Source organism: Hippopotamus amphibius, chromosome 5, assembly GCF_030028045.1.
Source record: "Hippopotamus amphibius kiboko isolate mHipAmp2 chromosome 5, mHipAmp2.hap2, whole genome shotgun sequence".
Classification (NCBI taxonomy): Eukaryota; Metazoa; Chordata; class Mammalia; order Artiodactyla; family Hippopotamidae; genus Hippopotamus; species Hippopotamus amphibius.
In genome coordinates this window covers 131985355-132006232 of record NC_080190.1, presented here as the reverse complement: position 1 = coordinate 132006232, position 20878 = coordinate 131985355, and the positions used below count along the sequence as shown (strand labels likewise).

Below are 20878 nucleotides of genomic sequence, written 5' to 3'. Positions count from 1 at the left end.
GACCGGAAGGGGGCTAACAATGCCCATCAACAATGGATAAACTGTGATCTGTTCATACTATGGAATGCTACTTGGTAATAAGGAAGAGACTATGAATACACTCAACATAAACGAATCTCAAAAAAATGAAAAGTCACATACAAAAGAGTACATATGATATGATTTCATTTATATGAATTTCTAGAACAAGGAACACTAACCTATGGTGACAGAAGTCAGAACAATAGTTTTGTGGGAAGGATTAACTGGGAAGGGGCAGGAGGGAATTTTCTGCCGGAGTAACAGAAAAGTTCTGCATCTTTATTGGGGTTGTGGTTACCAAATCTCAAAGTACACATTTAAAATCTGTGCATTTTATTGAATGTAAATTATACCCTAGTTTTTTTTTTTAAAGTACTATCTATCTAGAGAATCCTAAAGTTAAGTATAACCTACCCCCAGAGAAAGCATTTAATGAATCTTAGTATTAATTAAAAACCAACACAGGTCATTCAGAAAGCAGATATGAAGCTTTAATTCACTGTGGGCATTTCTCTGACCATTCTCTATATTATACATAAACTTTTCATATTTCTTCACACAGATACATCTTTTACAAGGAAGTTTTTTTCCCCAAGTACTGTGTACCATACCACCATTCCATTCTTCTAGCTAAGGACATATTATAAATACCATGAGCCATTGACTAAATACAGAAATTGATACATATGTTAGAAAGTATAATTTAGAAAGTTTAAGAAAAGCTAAATACCATGAAAGTTCACATGTATTCTTTAATTCTAGATATCACATCACAGTGACAACCAATTACAATATAATCACAACTTCTTTTAGATGATAATACATTCATATTTCTAACATCCAATTATTTTCATTTCCACACTTAACTCCACATTGCATTTTCATTTCTACAGAGAGCAGACAGACTTTTGGACTGCAGACCAAGTTTCTTGTGTAAAAATAAGAATTACTATCTTGGTCATGACCATGGGAAACCAAATTTATGCATACTGTACTATATAGAGACGAGACTTTATTAAGTATAATATGGAACTCTTTAGTGGTGGTGTTCCAGAGAAATTCAAATAGTAGCCTGAAAATGAGTTTTAACTGCTACTGCATTCTACATAGATTTCATTAAAAGATGAAGTCTCTGTCAAAACATTTATAAATAAGTATATAGTACAATAGCTTTCCCCCCTCCAAAATACTGCCTGGGAGAAAAGTTCCAAGCTAACTCAAGGGGGAAAAAAAAGGGAAAAAAAAATAGACCTCAGAAAACAAACGTTATGTGGTTTCCTGAGCTGCAATTTTCCTGAGTCTATTTTCAATTAGAACAAATTTTGCAGCCAATTCTACCTTGCTTCAGTGTCCACAGTCCAGAGGGAGTCCTTGAATATCTAGTTCATAGTTTACAGAAATCCAAAAGGACTCCTAAACACCCCTCAACTAATTACACAAGGGAAAACTGATCATGTTTTGTATTCAAATCTATGTGAAAATCAAACATAGTCATAGCCATTCTTTTAACAGTGATGCTAGAACAGGTGATGAAAACATATGCACAGCTGTACACGGATCACCATTAAACACAGGAACTAAACGCTGTTTGACACATATCAAATAAGCTCCCAAAAAGCCAATTTGAATATATTTTCATTTACTTTGATACAGCATTGGAAGGGACTGCATTTAATTACGGAGACTGCTGCAAATACTTGATGCCACTAAGTGTTCCATTAAGCATCAGGCATGCACATTAGTTACCTTTAAAAATTTCTCATGTATATATCTTAACTTTTCTATTTATAAGCTACAATATGTTTAAAGCATTTAGTAATTTTTAAACCAATTATTTTAACTGACCTACACCTAAGTGGGGAAAAACAAAAAACTTCCTCCTCATCTCAACACCCGAAGGTAATATTAAAGCTTATTCCCCAAAATTATATATTTAAATTTATTTTATATGTCATTCTTAAAACTCCAAAAATGATGAAAAGTCTTATCACTACTAAATTAGAAGTATGATTTCTCAGCAGCAGTCTACACACCACACACAGCATGCCACGCTTCGGGGGACTGCATGATAAGAGCGACGTGCTGGTGGCTGCAGATGACAACAACTAAACTTATCAGTCTCTTCATTCTGGACCTTTTATTTCAAATTAAATAAAGCTTTTCATTAATATAAACTAAAAAAACTTTTTCCTTCATTTAACATCAATAAGAGTAGATAAAACTAGACACTTTTATTGTCTTCAAGTGTGTGGAAAAATAGAAAATGTTTCAATTACATAAGGTAATCAGGGGTGGGGAAGGGAGTAGTGTTTATTTTTCTATTTAAGAAGCAATCCCGTCAAACAATCACACACACTTACAAATTCAGATTACTTGGTTCTCGGTCCTTTATGGCTTAAAGTACTGGATTTGAAAAACTACTTATGGTTAAAATAAAGTTATATGAATAATGCATAGGTTGTATATCTAGGAAATCATGCAATAAATGTTCTCATGTACACTGGAATCTTGTGATGGAAGGCGTCTGCAGGTGTGAGCAGTAATGTTTTTCGTTTTACCAAGAGAATAACCCAGCAAACTCCTTGCTTCGGGCCTATTCAAGATCCTGTTTGCCAGGTCATCCTGATTTTCTCAGACTGGTAAAAGAAGCCAATGTCATACGACATCTGCAGTAAGGAACTGACGTGCTTCAAGTGCAGGTGCTGGGAGGTCCAGCGAATGGGACTCTCAGGATCCTGCCACCCTGCTACAAGTCAATCTAGGACTACTTTGCTGACTAGAGTATCAAATGGGGAAATGCTTAGATTGTCCCACTGGAAATGCTTATTATGTTAGTATCTTTTAGAAATCTATCTGCTCTTTAAATTTATTTCATTTGAGAACTGCCAGGGTTAAGATCCATTCACTATTCCTGGTTTTGATATGCCCCCACAACATGAGAATTGAACTGAACTACAATGATTGTAATGTCATCTCTGTACATCCGAGCAAGCTCTTCAGGAAGACTAAGCATTTTGGAGAGGCGCTCGTGATCAACAGCCCCAAACTCGTTGTTGCCCACAGCATGGCGAATAAGATGGGTTGCTGCATTCTGATCCTCAAATACCGATGACATCTTGGCTCTCCTTTCTGTTAAAAGGCCATGCATCTGTCCCAGAGTCACCTTATAGCCACCAACAGCTATTGGCTGTTGGTGATGCATGCCTGTTAGGTACTCACCCACAATCCTAACCACATCCTGCCTGTGCATTGTCTCCCACAACCCATCAGTCGCCAATACCAGAAACTTATCCTGTGGCCTTAGTCGGTGGTAAGTTACTTCTGGCTCAGCAGTGAGATAAGGAGGTGTGTAATAATTAGGAGGAATAAACTTGGTATATTCGTTGTCATTCAGCTGGTCTGGGCCAGATTCTATCACTCTCTTTTGAAGGTCAATGCTCCATTTGAACTTGACATCTCCAAAAGCCCTGAAAGGCATCAGCAAGCCAAGCAGCCGATCCTGTTTCACCACACTCTTGGCCTCATTCTTTGGGTGCTCCAGTTTCAGCCGTTCCACTTCTCTTTCATTCTGAGCATTGTGGTCATTAGACAGAGTGACTGCTGACCAAGAGCCATCCTCTTCCTGCACACCCAGCATGGCTCTGCTATCGCCAGTATTGGCCACATGAAGGTCAACACCATCCACATGGGCCACACAAGCTGTGGCCCCAGAAAATGCCACTCGAAGCACCAGGTAGTTGAGGAAAGAATTGGGATCACCGACTTGAGCCTCCAAGGAGATGTCATTATCAAGCCTCTTGAAAGCATTAATCAAAGCCTCCTTAACATCAATATCACTGGACTCCCCAGTGTTGAGGTCTATAAGCTCTTGCCAGTAAGTCCTCAAGCTGTTGAAATATAATTTGGATGCCTCCTTACTGAAGTAATCATTGGGGTGCTTGTGCCACTGGAGAATGGGGAGCAGTGCTCGACCATTCTCCACTGCATTTTCGATCTCTAGCAACGTTTCATGGGGTAACAAAGAGACAGCAATATAATAAAAGAGTCTTTCACTGACTGCCTGGGAGCAAGCACAGCCTGCATGGCCATCGAAAACCCCCAAAAGCATCCCTCTGGTCTGCAAACAGGTTGCAGCACTTCTCCGGTCCTCAATGGGTGCATTCGCAGGCAGCTGATTGCTGTCAAATCCAAGGACAGAACTGACATTTTTGCCATCAAATTCTGGCACTTTGAAACTGTATTCATTAGCTTTCAGGATGCTATTGACTTGTGGAGGTGTGAGGTAAAATTTCTGTGGTGTGGAAGCATATCTCCTTCCTTGGGTGTACTGCCACCAGCTCTCCTTTGGCCTATAGAAAGTGGCGTATGCCGGGTGGGGTGTGTACCTCAGGCGACTCTGAGGAATGTAAGGGGGTGAGCAGCAGAGGTGTCTGTGGTGGCAGTAACACGCAGTGCCATAGATTCTGCTCAGTTCACAGTTACGGATCAGAGGGGAAAACAGTTGCGTTGGTGCTGGCATGGCATCAGAGAACAGCGCCAGGCTGGAACTTCTGACTGGGATTCCTAGACAGCAATTTCACAGGTATGCACAAAGAAAAAAGTTACATTCAGATTACTTAATCTATTTTTGATTTCATAACAAATATTTAGCAGGTGAATCGACAGGCTCCCCATGCCTCCTGAAGCGCTACATTTCACACACATATCATGTACTATTTCTACAGCATATATTCTGCTAAGCACACCTCCCAATCACTTATGGAGTCAGGATTGAACTGTCGTCTAGCTTTACTTTTCTCTCTTCTTTGTATTTCTTTGTGCAGCACAAACTGTGCAGAACGTACAACAGATCTGGCTGGGGAAAGCGGAGGAGACGAAGGTTATATAACATTATGCAGTGGCAGGCTACTTGGCCAATCACTTCTCCCTATCCTTAGAAAAGGCCGTGGATCTCCCATATTGCACAGGGACTTTTCCCATTTATGAAGATCCTGTTTCTAGACCCGTGGTCAATTGTTAGCATTTGATACACATGGCTATCACCGTAAAAGTGTTGGGATGCAGCCCCAACCTGTGTGTATTCAGGAATTATTTGTAAGTTATATACACAGGCTACTACATTAATATGATGTTCATTATAACATGTACAAGAAAAAATTTGCATAATGAATAAAAACAGAACTTCCAAAATGCCCTCCCTGCACCCAACAGATGGTCTTGCAAACAACGCTCCTCCAGACCCCTGTGCCAATTTGGCGAGTTTAGGGACATAGGTCTGCCACCAATTCGCCACATAATCTTGGAAAAGACAGCTCACCTCTTTGAGCCTCGCTTTCCCAAGCTGTACGTGAACACATCAGAGCAGATGCTATTTGAACTCACTTCTAGGACTCTGTAGCTTTATAAAAAGTATGCACTAAAGTGAAGCTTTAAAATGAAATGCAGGTTCCATTTATTCGTTGTTTAATTTTACTGTTTTCTTTGTGATTAAAAACTAAGTATTCTAGTAGCTCTAAAACTTTGTTAGTAACATAAATGGTCTCAGTTCTGGAATTTAATTTACTTGCTAGCATTTTCCTCTGCTTATCGGTCATAAAACAAAGCTATAGAAATATGATTTTCATCTATTAGGGATCCCAAGTAGAATTCACCCCTAGAAAAATATTTTGCCTTACATTTTTAAACAAGGTTATGTATTTGCCCTTGGAAATTAATAAACAGTGAAATAGTAGTCTAATGGTCTAAGGCTTGGCTAAAAAAGGTAGAGCATTATAATCATGAATAAACCAAAATCATATCACTTACTATGTGACACTGAAAATATTTTGCTGGGCATTTATCTAGAAAATTTAATAAATGTGTATCATTAAGTCAGGTAATTTATACAAGAAAAGAATCCCTCTTGTAATACATATTTCCCCTGAATTCTTGAGGAACTGCCTCAAAGTATTCATCTGGCCTATAAATAAACAGGCTTTATAAATATTTTAAATAAGGAAACAAATGCAGTATACAAAAAGAAATAAGAAATATAAAACCATTTGAGTCTTAATATCAACTATTCCTTCCTAAGGTTGAACACATTAAGAAAAAAATTTACAAATATCATAGTGTTAGCTATATATTACATTATTTTCACGTACCCTCTTTTGAAAAATAGACAAATGATAAGTGGAATGTGAGGGACAGAGAAAACACTGAATTTGCTTCTGTAATAAGCTCTGTATAATCCAGTCATATGGAACCCCTTTTGCATGTGTTAAAAAGAACCATTATTTTAACCACACTATGTAAGAAGGGATTTGTTTACAAAATTGAAGACAAGATTAGGCAATAGAAGATAATGATTAGAATTTTGGACATCAGATAGATAACTAAATAAGCATTTTGAAAGGCAGTCATGAAAAACAGAAATTCCAGGAGAAAAGGAATCTATAAAGACTAACCACTTAAATAAGAGCACTTCAAACTGAATACCTGAAAGTCATCCAAAGGTTAAGTGTACATGACTGAGCCAGGAGATGTGCTCAAATGCTGGGCCACATGACACTGGCTTCCAGATATGAACCATATCTCTTGCTAGGTTTGTATGCAGAAAGCACATTAACTCATTCCATGCTTTGTATAAAGATTATTTCTATTATTAAAAACGTTAAGCAGACACCATTCTTAATGAAAGTAAATTTTCTCTGTAACTTTCTATATGGTTGCATTTATGCTTACTTTAAAACTGAAGAATCTTAGAGGAAAAAAAATGTGTGTTTCTGTATGGAATATAGATTGAATCAAAGTACTGCGTGTGTGTTTGGAGGGAGGGGGTTGACAGATAGATGCATAACAGGATTTGGCTATACAATGTCAGATCAAGGAATAACAAGACCTGGAAATCCACGCTTTCCTTAAATTCCTTTGTTTTGACAGTCCCCCTGCTTTTGTAATCGACTGCAAAATGAATGAACTATTGTGGCAAAAGAACTGATTCATGCAGCAGATGCTTTGAATAATACGTAAATTCAAACAGCAAGCACTCAGATAACATACATTTTCCTTCAGGCATAAATTCTCAAGATTAAAAACAGAAAATCGGAGAGTGAATTTTACTAACTCTATCTTTCAGTTATTCAGGGGCTTAGCATATGGACTCTCAACATGCCTCTAAAAGTCAAATTCTTAGGGAAGTTACCTACTCTGTAATTAATGAGCATCTATCACCACCAGTACAAGTGACATACTCTCTCCATCAGACTAATTACTCCAAGAAGTCAAAGTGCTTTCAAATGTTTTCAAAAACCATAAGCAAGCATTCAGAAAACTCTTGAGCATCCTTCTGAATATCCTGTGATTCAACCAAAACCCCATGAAATCAAAACTTTTGTTGACAAACTTGCTAAATTAACAAAGTAGAGGGCTCTTGATGAGGCAATAAGAACAGCAGCAAGGTACAGTTGTGGTAAACGGAAGCACTGTCAAATTTTCAAGTTATTTCTGGCACCATTTCACTTCAAAGTTCCTATCCCATGATCCAGACTTAGCCACCTTATATGCAGCATCTTAGTTTTAGGCAGATTCTGCCAATTTTGCCAATGACTAATAAAGAAAAATGAGCTGTAACCAGAGACAGGAAAGAGACCCATCCATTCTTACTGATGTGCTCAGCAGAGCTTGTGCCAAGAAACGATTCCACTTCATCAATAAACTCACAGAAGAAATTAGAGTTCTGCAATTACCATACCAACTCCAGAGCTCTTTAGCTTTGCAAAGCTTTTGGTGTAAACGAAAAAAAAAAAAAGGCTATGCTGATCATTAAATGTGTCAGAACCCCAGTTTAGGTAATCTGATTGCATTAAACACCCTGCATAAAGACTCTGCGATTTTTCAGCGTTTTTGGTGAAATGCATTGGTGAAATGGCTAGACCAGCATTTTGGTCTAGCCATTTCACAGTTCGCGTTATCTCTACACGAATGAAGAAACCGGCTGCCTTCGGAAGACACGAAGCTCCAAGCTAGCACTTGTTTGATTAGTTTCCTTTGTCCCTACCTGAAAATTGCACTCACTAGGGCATCAAAGCTATCCCACCTAAAACCATCCACACACAAAATCAGTCTTCATCCTTCCTGGGTACCCAACGCAGGTAGTTAAGTGAATACCTACCAATTTGTCTGGGCCCGGGACACACACACATTCTCCTGTCATCACAACACGGAGCCGACAACATCCACAACCCGCGCGGACAGCAGCAGCGACAGCAGCACCGGCCCATTGAAAGCAAGGCAGAGATGCTCATTAGAGGCGGCGGCGGCGGGGGGGGCGGGAGCGGAGGAGGGGCGAGGTCTCGCTCCAGCCCGGTGAATGGGGCTAGGAGGCGGGAAGAGCACGGAGGAGGAAGAAAGGGGTGGGGAGAAGAGGGAAACCAAACAAACCAACCCACCCCGCGGGAGAGGCAGAGCTACAGCCGCAGGCGGCGGGGGCCCGGACGCCGGCGGAGGCGCGCCCCGGGACCTGCCCGTCCATCCAGCCCGGGCGCGGAGCCCACGGGCGCGCGGCATCCTCCGCCCGCCCACGCCGCACCGGCTCCACTCCTGAAAACTGGGGGTCGGTCCGCGGCGGCTGCCCGTGGGGTCACTCCGGATCCGGGGTGTGTAAGGGTGGGACCCTCAGGCAGAGACGCCGCGCCACCTGCGCCGCACCTCCCCGGAGCCCACCCTCCCGCGGGCCCCCGCGGCGCCCCCGGCGCTGACAGAGGGCGCGGCGGGCCCGCCCCACCCTGGGCCCGCCGCGGCCCCGACGCCCTCGCGCGCACCTGGCGCTCCGGGGCTCGTCCCTCCGCTCCCCACGCGCGCCGGCCGCCCCCCTCACAACTTCGGGCGGGCGGAGGAGAATTCGGACGGGGCGGCTCGGGGCCGGGAGAAGGGAATACGAACCGGGCACGGCAGGGGAGGAACCGCTGCTTCTCAACGGGGAGGAGGCCGCGGCTGCGGCACCTCCCGGCGGTCCTTCCACGCAACCCGGAGCGCGGCCCCGCGCCCCAGGCCGGCCCACTCCGCACCCCTGCCCCGCCGGGCCGCCACCCTACCCCGCCCGCACGCTCGGGCAGGAGGGCTTCCCGCCTTCCGATTGGCTGCGGAGACGCGAGTGGGCGGGGAGGAGAAGAGCGGGCCGCGGCCCGGCGCTTAGGGGCGGAAGAGCGCGCGCTCCCCGCCAGCTTTGTGACGTCATGGGGGTCAGACAATCCCTTCCATTCCCCGCGAGCTGCCCATTGGTTCCGTGGGCCCGCCTCACGTGGTCGCGCTCGCGTCCGCACCTGGTAGCCTGGTGGAGGTTGGGGGCTGCGCGTGGCGACTGTGTTGGCGGCGGACCGGGAGGGAGGAAGCACTTGGGCCGGCACCAGCATCCCCAGCGAGCCAGGCCCCGGGACCGGCCGCTTCCCGCAGGGCAGGCTTCCGCGAACCTCTGGCACCACAGCGCGGTGCTGGCCGAGCCTCCCCCACGCCTTGCGGGTGGGCCAGGGCTTCGTAGTTTTAGGCTGCAGGGGCGTCTCCCTGCCCAACGGGAAATTAAATTCCCCGCAGTCGCCCCTGTCTGGAGTAACAAGACCTGATAACCCGGGAGTATCTGTGGCCTCATTCATTTGATACTTGGCGGATTTTAGGAGCGTTGACTTGGATTTTTTCTATTTTTTTTTTTTTGGACACCTCTCAGGGCCCAGGGAGAGGAAGGCGGTCTAAACAGCAGCAAGAGGAAGTTGTTAAGAAGGAATTCTTTCCCACATAGAGTAGGTGTGTGCTGACGTTTTCTGAAGGGCTTTGAAAATCAGTTTTGACTTATTTACCCTGAATAGTTACAAGGCAAAGGGTAGAATGCAGTCTGCAAACGTGGGAAGAGCCATGAACTCTTGTGTTAGGACCTTCATCCAAGTCATTGCCACTCCGTGATATTCAGATTCCACTTTTGTGAGATGAGTTGGATTTGGGGTGGCATTGGCACTCTGGTTAAAGGGAAGAAATGTCAAGGGCTACTTCATTTGCTTCTGTCCACACGTAATCCCCTCTTTATGGGAACTGAATCACTGATAGTGACTTCTAAAAGCTTCCTTGGAAATGGTGTCAGATCATTGCACTTAACCTGCCTACTGTTAAACAATTTATTTTGATTTATTAAGCGTATGTGCTTACTAGCCAATAAAGTTCACAGAGTGATGTGGGTTGGATATTACAACTATCATGTTAACAGTATTGTGGAGTTTTGTTTTTATTAATTTGCATTATCTGATTTTTATGTAAAAAGGAAAAATTTTATAGACACAAAACAGTGCCAGGAGCTGGTTGTTTATAACTTCTAGGTCTTTCCAACTGCCTCCTCTATTCTCTAAATAAATTAGAGGGCCTTTTTGCCCAGCCCCAGGCTGCCCATGGACCTCTTGTGGCTATTTTTATGTGGCCTTCATCCCATTTTACATGGGTCCATCTGCCTCACTGCACCCCTCCTTTCTACTTCTCAAATGAGCTTCCCATAAGTTTGTATTTTTCATTGTCCTTTATTCTATTGAGTATCTGTTTTATGTATCTGGTTTCCTTTTGTCTCCTAGAGGCAGTATATGTTGGTATAGCAAAATGAGTAAGAACACAGCTGGAGCTAGACTGCCTGAGTTCCAGTCCCAGTTCTGCAGCTTACTGTGTGGTCTTGAGCAATCTCTTCCTGGCTCAGTTCTTTCATAGGTAAGATAGGAATAAAAATAGTAATATTTAAAATTATTTTAACCTCACAGTGTTGTATTGAGTTGAGATACGTATGTATACCTCATGCTAAGTAAGTACAAGCAGGTAGTAAGGGCTGTGTAAGTATCGGCTATTATTAATATTATAGACATGTCCAGGTCAGTGTGTTTCTTTTAATTAGGGACTCCTAGAGAGTAGGAGACCCAGACCCTCGAGTGGAATATGTTCTACAGCTAGATACTAAGAAGTTATAATATTAATAGATTGGAGAGTCTTAGAAACTTAGGATAGCAGTTTAAAGTAATTTATTTACATGAGGAATGTCACTACCTCTTAGCCCCCACTTTGCTGACATGGAGACCAGATAATTGAAGGTAAGTGGATTTTTATTTTGCGAGTTTCTGCCTGAGGACTCAGAATTGAAGTTTACATTAAGCTTGTCTGTTGTGTATAAACTTGTTCCTAGTGATTGTGAAAATAGTCATGAGACTCCAGTATATATACATCCATATCAATGATCTCTTCAGACAACCTTGGTTATTCTACACCAGCATTGCCGTTATTCAGAGCATTTTTTAAGTTACCTTTTCAGATTGTTTTTGCATCTGCTCAGGAAACTCCAACTTATTTTACTATAACTAGTACCTTGGTTTTTACACCAAAATAGTATTGATTCCCTCGTGCTAATATTCTTAGTTCTGAACAACCTATTTCTGAAAATAACACCCACTCTCAAAAAATTGGTATTTGCCACCACTAGATATAGTCAAAAGAATTTGTCATGAGAATTGAAGGCAATGCCAAGGTATTTCTGAAATCAGAATAAAGGCTACCCAGAGTAATGGCTTTGAAGTAAACTTATTTAGAGGTGTTAGTTTAGTTCTCTAGCTACAAAGTTGGATGATTCAGTGATATGTATGTTCTAAATAAAGTCACAGTGCGTCTGCAGAGGAGCCAACTGCTTGTACCGCTGGGGGAGATTCTTTAGTATCTCAACCATGTCTCCCCTCTGGGCTGGCTTTCTTCCTGTCTCTAGTTGGAGCTCCGTTAGGCTTGCTTTAGAAGTGCTCTTTGTTATCACATGGCCATCTGGCCAAGGCCAGGGCAGGTCTTTGGGTTTGCTGCTGTAACCCCACAGACTGTTTTAGCCACCGGAACACCTGTTGACACTTTGATATTGTAAGGTATAGAAAAGTAGCACTGAACATCCCAGGATTGTTTCAAGGGCAGGCAAGGAGAGAAGGGGCTTCTAAAATAGTATGGTGCAAAGAAAGCACTGACCCCAAATACCTATTATATCTACACAGTGCTTTTTGTGATGCCAAAAATGAAAGACAGTTCCTGAATTAGACCTTAACATGTAGTCATTTTCTTGCCCTAGAATAAACCTGGAAATGAGCAAATGCTTAACCAGATTGGCCTGGTGTTCTTGTGGGTGGATGAAAAAAACCCTCAGTGGGTATTGGAGGTTAGCTGTGACAACATGGAGATGGTCCGGTAGAATCTCAGTGGTGCCAGCCAGAAAGCTTAAAATAGACCTGCAAGTGGGTCTGAGATGCTGTCAGCCTGATGGCCAGTGAGCTACCATGGCCTTTGCCAAAATCAGCAATTAGGGGGAAGAGAGACTGCTAGACACTCATCTTTAGCTCCTACTTCCCTTCAGGTCTTGGGTAGGAAATCAGCAAGTACTAAGTATGTAAGCAATAGGTACCTGTTTTATTACCATCCTGGGGTTGAAAATTGCTTCTTTGAAATTACATTATTTGGAGTTATGCACTGGGGTCAACAAATCATCTATAAGAAAGAAACAGATCATGTACTGTGGCTCATTTCTTGTGGGCCAGAGGCTGTTATAGGTGCATTCAGATTTCTCATTTAATATTTTAAAAGTAGTCCGTTCTCATCAGAATTCATGAGGCAGTAGTATGTTTGAAGAGAAAAAAATATATATATATGTATATACCCATATGTATATAAACACACACACATATCATTCTCTTGCAAAATTAGGGACGAAAATCTGGGGAGTAGGCAGGAAGTTTCTGTGCATTAATTTAACATGAAAAAAATTACAAAAAGTGGGTATCTGGGGTTGCTTTATTTCAGAAACCCCTGCTAATGGGCGTATCTTTGGATATTAAGGATGATGTTTGGGGAAAAGGGTATTATTTTCTAGCCATCAGACGATCAGGCAGGATTACATTTTCATGCATTGTAATTCTGTAGATGATTCTCCAGAATACAGAGAATAAAAAGTGAAGGTTTCAGGGGAACTGAGACCTTGGGGTAGGTCTAAAGCACTTTACAGTAGGTGCCAGTCCTGAGAGACCCTGAAGCAAGTCATGCCAATCTGCAGACTTCAGCAGAAGCCCCCACACTATGAACTCAAAAATAGTAGCTGCTGATCTGAATACTTCTTAAAAACTAGAATTCATTGTTTATCTGTATACCTTAACTGTTAGAGTATAAGCTTCTCAAGGGCAGGGATCATGTTTCTTTTAAACCCACAGCTTGGCATATACTGAGAACTAGCGGGTAGTGAGTGCTTACTTTATACTGCACCATGTTCTAAATGCATTGTCTCATTACATCTTTATAACACTCACATGAGGCAGGTGTTACCATTATATCCATTTCACAGGAGAGGAAACTGAGTCACTGAGGGTGATTTGTGCTGTTTACATAAGTAGAAAGTAGTAGAATCATCTGCGTTGCATCTTAGCTTGCATTCTAAGGTGCTGTGTTATAGTGACCTCTGTACTATGTTAGAGGTGCTCAATAACGAACTCGTTTCAAATAGAGACAAAAGTAGCATGTTGCAACAGCTGAAGCGTGATAATTAAGGAACTACAGAAAGTTTCACATTTTCATTATGGATTTGAGGATGAACTATACCCTTATAATTGCAGAATTTCCACCCATGTTATTGTATGTGTAACCAGCACTAAATTTTGCACAGATAAGTGTATCACCACTGAATGGCCATTCTTGTCAAAACACTGCAGGGTTTGGTTATGGTTTTTCAGAAAAAACAATTGTACCTATGAGGTAGGCAATAGATGGGCCCCAGGCTGAGCAGCTACAACCAGTTCCCTGCTGACATCTCAAGATAAGACACTAGCAGGAAGGACTTCCCTGGTGGCTCAGTGATTAAGAATCCGTCTGCCAATGCCAGAAACACAGGTTCAAGCGCTGGTCCAGGAAGATCCCTCATGCCGTGGAGCAACTAAGCCCGTGTGCCATGACTGCTGAGCCCATGTGCTGCAACTACTGAAGCCCATGCACCTAGAGCCTGTGCTCCGCAGCAAGAGAAGCCACCTCACTGAGAAGCCTGTGCACCACAACAAAGAGTAGTCACTGTTCTCTGCAACTAGAGAAAGCCCGCACACAGCAACGAACATCCAACAGAGCCAACAAATAATTTAATTTAAAAAAAAAAGACACTAGCAGGAGCATCAGGACGTGATTGGGTGAAAGACAAAATGACCACATTTTTCTCGTTCTTGTGGTCAGGGGGGTTTCCAAGCCCACCTAGGCGCAGAGAACGTCCTCAGGGTTCGAAGGAAGAAGGGGGAGTCAGCCCATAATATGTCCTGACAACCTCCCAGAAACCTTCACAGTGGAATCCATCTTGACTGAGCAATGCATGCACACCCACCAGGGAGGGCCCTGAGTCAGGCCAAATATGGACACAAGCAAGATGACTGGCCAGAGACAGTCCGGAAGACCACCCCTGCATAGGCAACCTAAGCCATCCCCGTTCCGTGCCTCACCGAGTTCACCTGTATGTTCTTCCACACGTACTTTGCTTCTAATAAATGCTTTGTCTGCTTCACAATCTGTCTCTGCTGAATTCTTTCTTCAAAGGAGACAAGGACTAAGGTCCTGCTTCAAGCTGCCGCACCCCTTGATATTAGCTATAAAGGCATATTTTCCTTGGAGACTAGATATTATAAATATTTGTAGATGAATACCTAATATATTCAATTCACATCCTAGTAATAAACTATAGTTGATATATGATATGAAGTGAATGATTTAGTGTATTTAAAGCTATATGTTCAGTTTACAATATTTTATTTTTAAGCAGTATCAACAGGAGAGAGAAAAGTTCAAGGAGAGAAAGAAGACAGAAGAAGAATAATATTAATAAGAGCTATGGAATTCTATATACAGCTTCTGCTAGAAATAATGGTCTTGGGAAGTCTAATCAGAAAATTTAGGGAACTTCCCTGGTGGTCCAGTGGGTAAGACTCCACGCTCTCAATGCAGGGGGGCTGGGTTCAATCCCTGGTCAGGGAAGTAGATCCTACATGTCACAACTAAGAATTCGCATGCTACAACTAAAGATCCTGCATGCCGCAACTAAAAAGATACTGCACTGGCAATGAAGTTCCCATGTGCTGCAACTAGGATCCAGCACAGCCAAATAAATATTTTTTTAAAAAAAGAATAATTAGAGAATTACTAAGGTACAATATCTGGGTTATGATTTTATCCCTTCTTAAGGCATCGTGGTTTTGTAAAATGAACATAAGTTGGAGCCAGAGACACCTGAGTTCATATCCTAGCTCTGCTTCTTACTAGCTGGGTAATCTTTACAAATTTACCCAATAGTTTCAATACTTTTAAAATCTAAAGAGTGTTGTAAGGATTAATGGTAATCTAAAGGAAAATGCCAAATGATGGCTGGCAAATAGCATGAAGCGGTAGCACCTAAATGAGTTCCCTGTTGCTGCTGTAACAAATTACCACAAATGTAGTGGCTTAAGATGGCACCCATATCTTGTAGTTATGGAGGTTAGATGTCTATAATGGGTCTCGGTTAGCTAAAATCAAGGTGTCGGCAGAGCTGCATTCCCTTCTGGAGGCTTTAGAGGAGAATCTGTTCTCTTGCCTCAGCCAGTGTTGAGCTGCTGCTGCAGTTCCTTGATTCATGGCTCCTTTCTCCATCTTCAAAGGGAGAGAGTAGCATCTTTAGATCGTTCTCACTGTGATCTCTTCTGCTTTCTTGTGATTACGTTGGGCCCACCAGAATTATCCAGGATAATCTCTTTATTTTAAAGTCAGTTCATTAGCAATTGTAAATCCATCTGCAAACTTAATCCCCTCCCTTGCCATGTAGCACAGCATATTCACAGCTTCTGGGTACTGTGGTGTGGACACCTTTTAGAGAGGGGTGTTGCTCTGCATACCATAGTGTTTTTCTCCCTTAACACTTGTTCATTCATTCATATACTTATTAAAGGAAAATATGAATAATAAAAGTATCTTTACCCTCCAAGAATCCTTCTGTTTAGGTAGAGAGCTTAGATTTATACATTAAAAAATTAACTAATACTGCAAGATAGTATGAACAAGCCCCAGTGAGCCATTCCAGAGGCGAGATCACTTAAATGAATGAGGGAGAAAAGAAGAATCACTGACAATTTTTATTTTCTACAATAAATAATAAAGATGTCCCCTTCCCTTCACAAAAGGTGTGTGATCTTAGATTGTATTAAGATAAGAACAAAGGAGCGGATAGCCTCCCTCCATTTTACCTTGGTGAATCCCCAGCAAACTTTGAAGGGTATAAAAATCTTCAGTGGAGCCAGAGAAGGGCAGCCAACAGGGTGAAGAGCCTAGAATGAGAACACATAAGGAGTTTAGGGATATTTATGGTGTGGTCTTCAAATACTTAAGTGACAGACTTATGAAAAGAAATCTGGATTTTTCTTTGAAATCTCTGGGATTTGAAAAAACTAGAGTAAATGTGTAGAAGTTAGGTTTAAATTCAATGTGATAACTTTATGTGGTTATAGTTTTCTGAAGTGGAATGAACTACCTGAGTTTCCTGTCCCTGGAGGTATTCAGACAGAATCTAGACAAGTGTCAAAGAATGCACTCCCAAAGCACTTTGTTCAGGTCATGAACATTGTACTTACATTGTAATCATTTGCATTCCAGTCTCCCTGTGCACACTGTGACTTCCTTCTGGGCTGAACCTATCATATTCATTTTTACTTGGCTTAGAAGGTACCAAATGAATGTTGGGTTGATAAATAGATGATGCATGAATGAGGTTAAGGGTTGGACAGAGTGACCTTTAGAGTCCTTCCAACTCAGACTCTCAGTTCTCAGCTAGAATTTGAACTAGGTTTAAAGGATGGAATTGGCTGCAGAAAGGAGGTGGTGGTGTTGTGTTCTGGATTTCACTGTACGGAAAAGGCCCAGAGACAAGAGGGAGCAAATGTGAGTGGAGGAGCTATTTTGGGTGAAGAACAGGAATTAAAGTTGGGGCAGGAGGTTGGGTCTTGATTCTTGAAGGTCTTTAATTTCAAGGATGTCAGGCTTTCTCATCCTGTAGTCTGGATCCAGGCTAACACTTTGACTAAATCCTGATGAAAGAAGAGAGAAAAAGTGTCCTTACAATCATATGCATTTTGGCTCTACTGGGAAAGACTGGGGACTTGCTATGGACTGAAATGTCCCCCACAATTCTTATGTTGAAGCCCTAATCCCCAATGGGATGGATTAGAAGGTGGGACCTTTGGGAATTGATTAGATTTAGATGAGATCATGAGGATGGGGCCCTCATGATGGGATTAGTTCCCTTATAAATAAGAGACACCAGGGAGCTTTCTCTTCCTCTCTCTCTCTCTCACTCCCTCTGCCATGTTAGGACAAATGGAGAAGGGGCCCATCTACAAGTCAGGAATAAAGCTCCCTCACCAGGGAGCAGAATCAGCCAGCTCCTTGCTCTTGGATTTCCCAGCCTCCAAAACTGTGAGAAGCTAGTGTCTCTTGTTTAAGCTGCCCAGTCTGTAGTATTTTGTTATGGCAGCCCGAGCTGACTAATTCAGGCCTATTGCCTAAATATGAGAGTAAAGAGTTAAAACTCAGAGCTAAGCAGTGGCAGCAAGAATATAAAGGAGGGGTCAGATGGGAAGAGACATTACTGAAAACATTAAGACTTGGTGGTTGAGGCCAATAAGAAAGGGTTTAAAGGAGAGGGTATCAAAGAGGCCCAAAGCTTTGAGCATGAGCGACCCTGAGGGTGGATATTTATGTCCACTGAGTTTCTTACTGCAATGTAAGGAATATGAGAAACTATTTGGAATGTCCAGGATTTTCCACAACTGTTTCCATTAAGTTCGTAGCTGAAAATGGGCTATTTTTAATATTGATGAGACTGGAAAGTCAAGAGTATTAGGCTGTGAAGGGAAAACTTTTTTTAAAGATGAGCTGTAGTACTGGTAAAACTCTGCCCTGAATGGTAGTGTAGTAACAGCAGGCATTGTAGTATAAGCTCCACTATGGGCTACATGATACGAGACAAAGTGTCACCATCCCATTTCATTAAATTACCCCTGAGTGTGAAGGCCTCGGCTTGTACCCCACACAGTATCTGCTTTAGTGAGTGCCCAAGGAAAGTTCTCATCTGTGTTAGCACTAAGGATAATTATATGTCTCAAATAATTGGATTTTCTTTTTTAAGCTTTTGGACTCTGAACTAACACCTGACCTTGTGTGTGGGGGGCGGGGGGGAGGGGGCGGAGGTTGGGGAGCGGGGGTGAGGAGGTTGGAGGAGTTTGCTAAGTTTCAGAGCCAGACTTGTGGCCCAATTTTAGCATGTGTGTAATGTATTATTTTTTAGCCTCTTTCCCATTTCTTATTTTTCTCCTACTGTTGTTTTTCTGTCCTCCTTCCTCTTTTACTTTATGCTGCCCTGTATTTTATGTATCCCTGAAAGTAGTCCTAAATTCATTCTGGAACAAAGGACAGTACGTATACATATATTTCTATTTATATCAGTCCCCACTTTATAGATGAGGAAGCAGAGGCTCAATTAATTTATCTAACTTAGCCAGGATCACATTGGGTGTATTAGTTACCTATTGCTGGGTCACGTATCACCTCCAAAATTAGCAGCTTAAACCAACAAACACATATTTTCTCACTTGGTTCCTGAGCGTCAGGAGTCTGGGAACAGCTTAGCTGGGTGGTTCTAGCTCAGGGGCTGGTGAGGTTGCAGTCAAGCGGTCTGCTGGGGCTGTAGTCATCTGAAAACTTGACTGGGGCTGGAGACTGCTTCCAGCTCACTCCCATGGCTGGTCACAGACCATTTCAGTTTCTTGCCTCACAGGCCTCTCTTTAGGGCTGCTCACAACATAAGAGCTGGCTTTCCCAGCTGGCTTTGTGATCTGAGAGAGACAGAGAGAGACACCGAGACAGAAGCGGCAGTCTTTTATGACTTAATCTCAGAAGTGACATACAATCACTTCTGTATTCTATTGGTCACACAAACCAACCCTGGTAAAGTTTGGGAGTCCACAGGACATGAGTCCCAGGGGTGGGATCCTTGGGGGCTGCCACCCTCAGTGAGGAGATAATGTAGCTGAGCCTGTGTAATGTTGCTTCTACAGAAGCACTGGATTCAGATATGCTCAAGTTTGGTCCCCAGAGCTGTTTTTGTTTCTTCAGCTTGAAGAATAGGTGAATGAGCACAGCAAGCTGTGAGGCTCTGGGTTTCAGTTTTCTTCCTCTAATCCTGCTTACAGTTGCCAATGCTGCCACAGTTTCATCCATAAAGCTTTGTGTCATTTCATAACTATTTAATCACTGCTGAAGGTAACTTTGAATTTGATCCATAAGACAACACTAAATGATTCAACTGTTGGATACTGCTAAGAAGTAAAAAGTAATAGCTAACATAACACTATATATAGGCTGACAGCCTCTGAATTTGGTAGTGCAAGAAACAACTGATTGTAATTTTAATTCCTTCCACGTTTTACGTTCTTTGCTTCATGGGAGATATATGTGTATAAAAGATAGAAGGTTTTGGTGATTTGCCCCCTCCAGGTGGTTCCACCCTCCCCCCCACCCCCATAAGGTGATTCCACCCCTCATTTGTCAATGTGATGAGAGACTCCATAAAGATATTTTTATGGAACATTTTTACTGCATTGCTGATCTGTGGCCAAATTTTGTCTGGGTAATAAATTAGGACATGTTGTTTTCCTGGATTCAGGGAACTACCAGCTCAGTATTCAGTATTCAGACCACAGATCTATGACTCACCAATAAACCACCTGGATAAATGAACACAGAGGATCTCATCTGCTGCTGGCTATTACCCTACCTCTTGATTCTTACTCTATTCTGCAACTGGAAATTCCATTTTCATTTGAGGTATGTATAAAACTCTCCATGTTTAAACACAACCCCAAACCAATTTCTTAGCTGAGATTGTATTTCAGAACAATGGTATTGACTAATTATTTAGACTTCAATTAAAATTTGCAAGCCGTCACTGTGTGCCAGTGGTATTTGAATGTTGTTATAACTTTCTTTACATCTCTAGGACCTCCCTCCAGGGCCTATTGTGGTATGCCCCAGTTTCCAAATAAGATGGTCAGTTTTGTCTAGGGAGAGAATTTTCTCTTCACGTTTGACTGACGTACAAATTAATTTGATAAATTCTCTCAGGGTACTTACTGTGTTCTAGGCTTTGTGCTATGTTCTCAAAGTGGGTAAAAGGGTAAGACACAATCTTTGTGCCTTTAAAAACTTGTGGTCAAGCTGCTAGATAAATATTAACAGGCATAATTATGAAACCATGTGATATAGGGAAGTGTTCACAAAACTCTTGAGGAGAAAAAGGGGATTGGTTCCGCCCAGTGGTGGAAGATGATAATCAAAAGACCTCTTTTAGATCAGTGGCCCCCAAATGTTGGGCCCAGGACCAGTGCCAGTCTCTAATAGAATTTTCACCGACTTGTGGCAGAGTGAGAAAAGAAACTAAAGCTAACTTTAACATTTAAAAAACATTCTTTAGCCTGAAATTATGTACTGACATTCTTTTTCCTGTTATGTTGTCCTTTGCTTTATGAAGTCATGGTGATAATATGTACTATTATTTGTTTTCTTTCATTGCAAAATGAAACTTGGCAACCTCATGTCATCCAAATTTTCATGTGTTCATTCACTTATTGGTCCTTGAAATCCAAAAGGTTAGGAGCCCTCGTTATGGATGGTTATATTTGTGCTGGGATTGGAAGAAAGATACGCTCAGATAAAGGCATTCCTGCTGTTTGCCTGTCAGTGGTTTAACCACATCCACATTAAAGGGAAATTAATTTGTGAGAAAAAAAAT

General features: G+C 42.1%; 1 protein-coding gene and 1 long non-coding RNA gene across 5 annotated transcripts in view; one reads left to right on the top strand and one right to left on the bottom strand.

Moving 5' to 3' along the window:
* Nucleotides 1–490: 490 nt before the first annotated feature.
* On the bottom strand, nucleotides 491–9646 carry PDP1 (pyruvate dehydrogenase phosphatase catalytic subunit 1). Its single transcript, XM_057736242.1, is given in 8 exon segments — nucleotides 491–4584; nucleotides 8823–8855; nucleotides 8858–8900; nucleotides 8903–9036; nucleotides 9039–9209; nucleotides 9212–9347; nucleotides 9349–9489; nucleotides 9491–9646. Coding segments are annotated over 8 exon segments (2472 nt in total). The 3' UTR covers nucleotides 491–2926.
* The window catches only part of LOC130853844 (uncharacterized), a 31314-nt gene continuing 19669 nt past the window's right edge, over nucleotides 9234–20878 (top strand). For 2 of the 4 annotated variants that reach the window (XR_009053891.1, XR_009053889.1), the window contains exons 1-3: nucleotides 9234–9798; nucleotides 10608–10737; nucleotides 19754–19914. This is a non-coding gene — a long non-coding RNA (uncharacterized LOC130853844). Of the gene's footprint in view, nucleotides 9799–10607; nucleotides 10738–11074; nucleotides 11112–13912; nucleotides 14527–19753; nucleotides 19915–20878 lie in introns of those variants that run through there. The other 2 variants (XR_009053890.1, XR_009053888.1) reach the window with 2 other exon arrangements.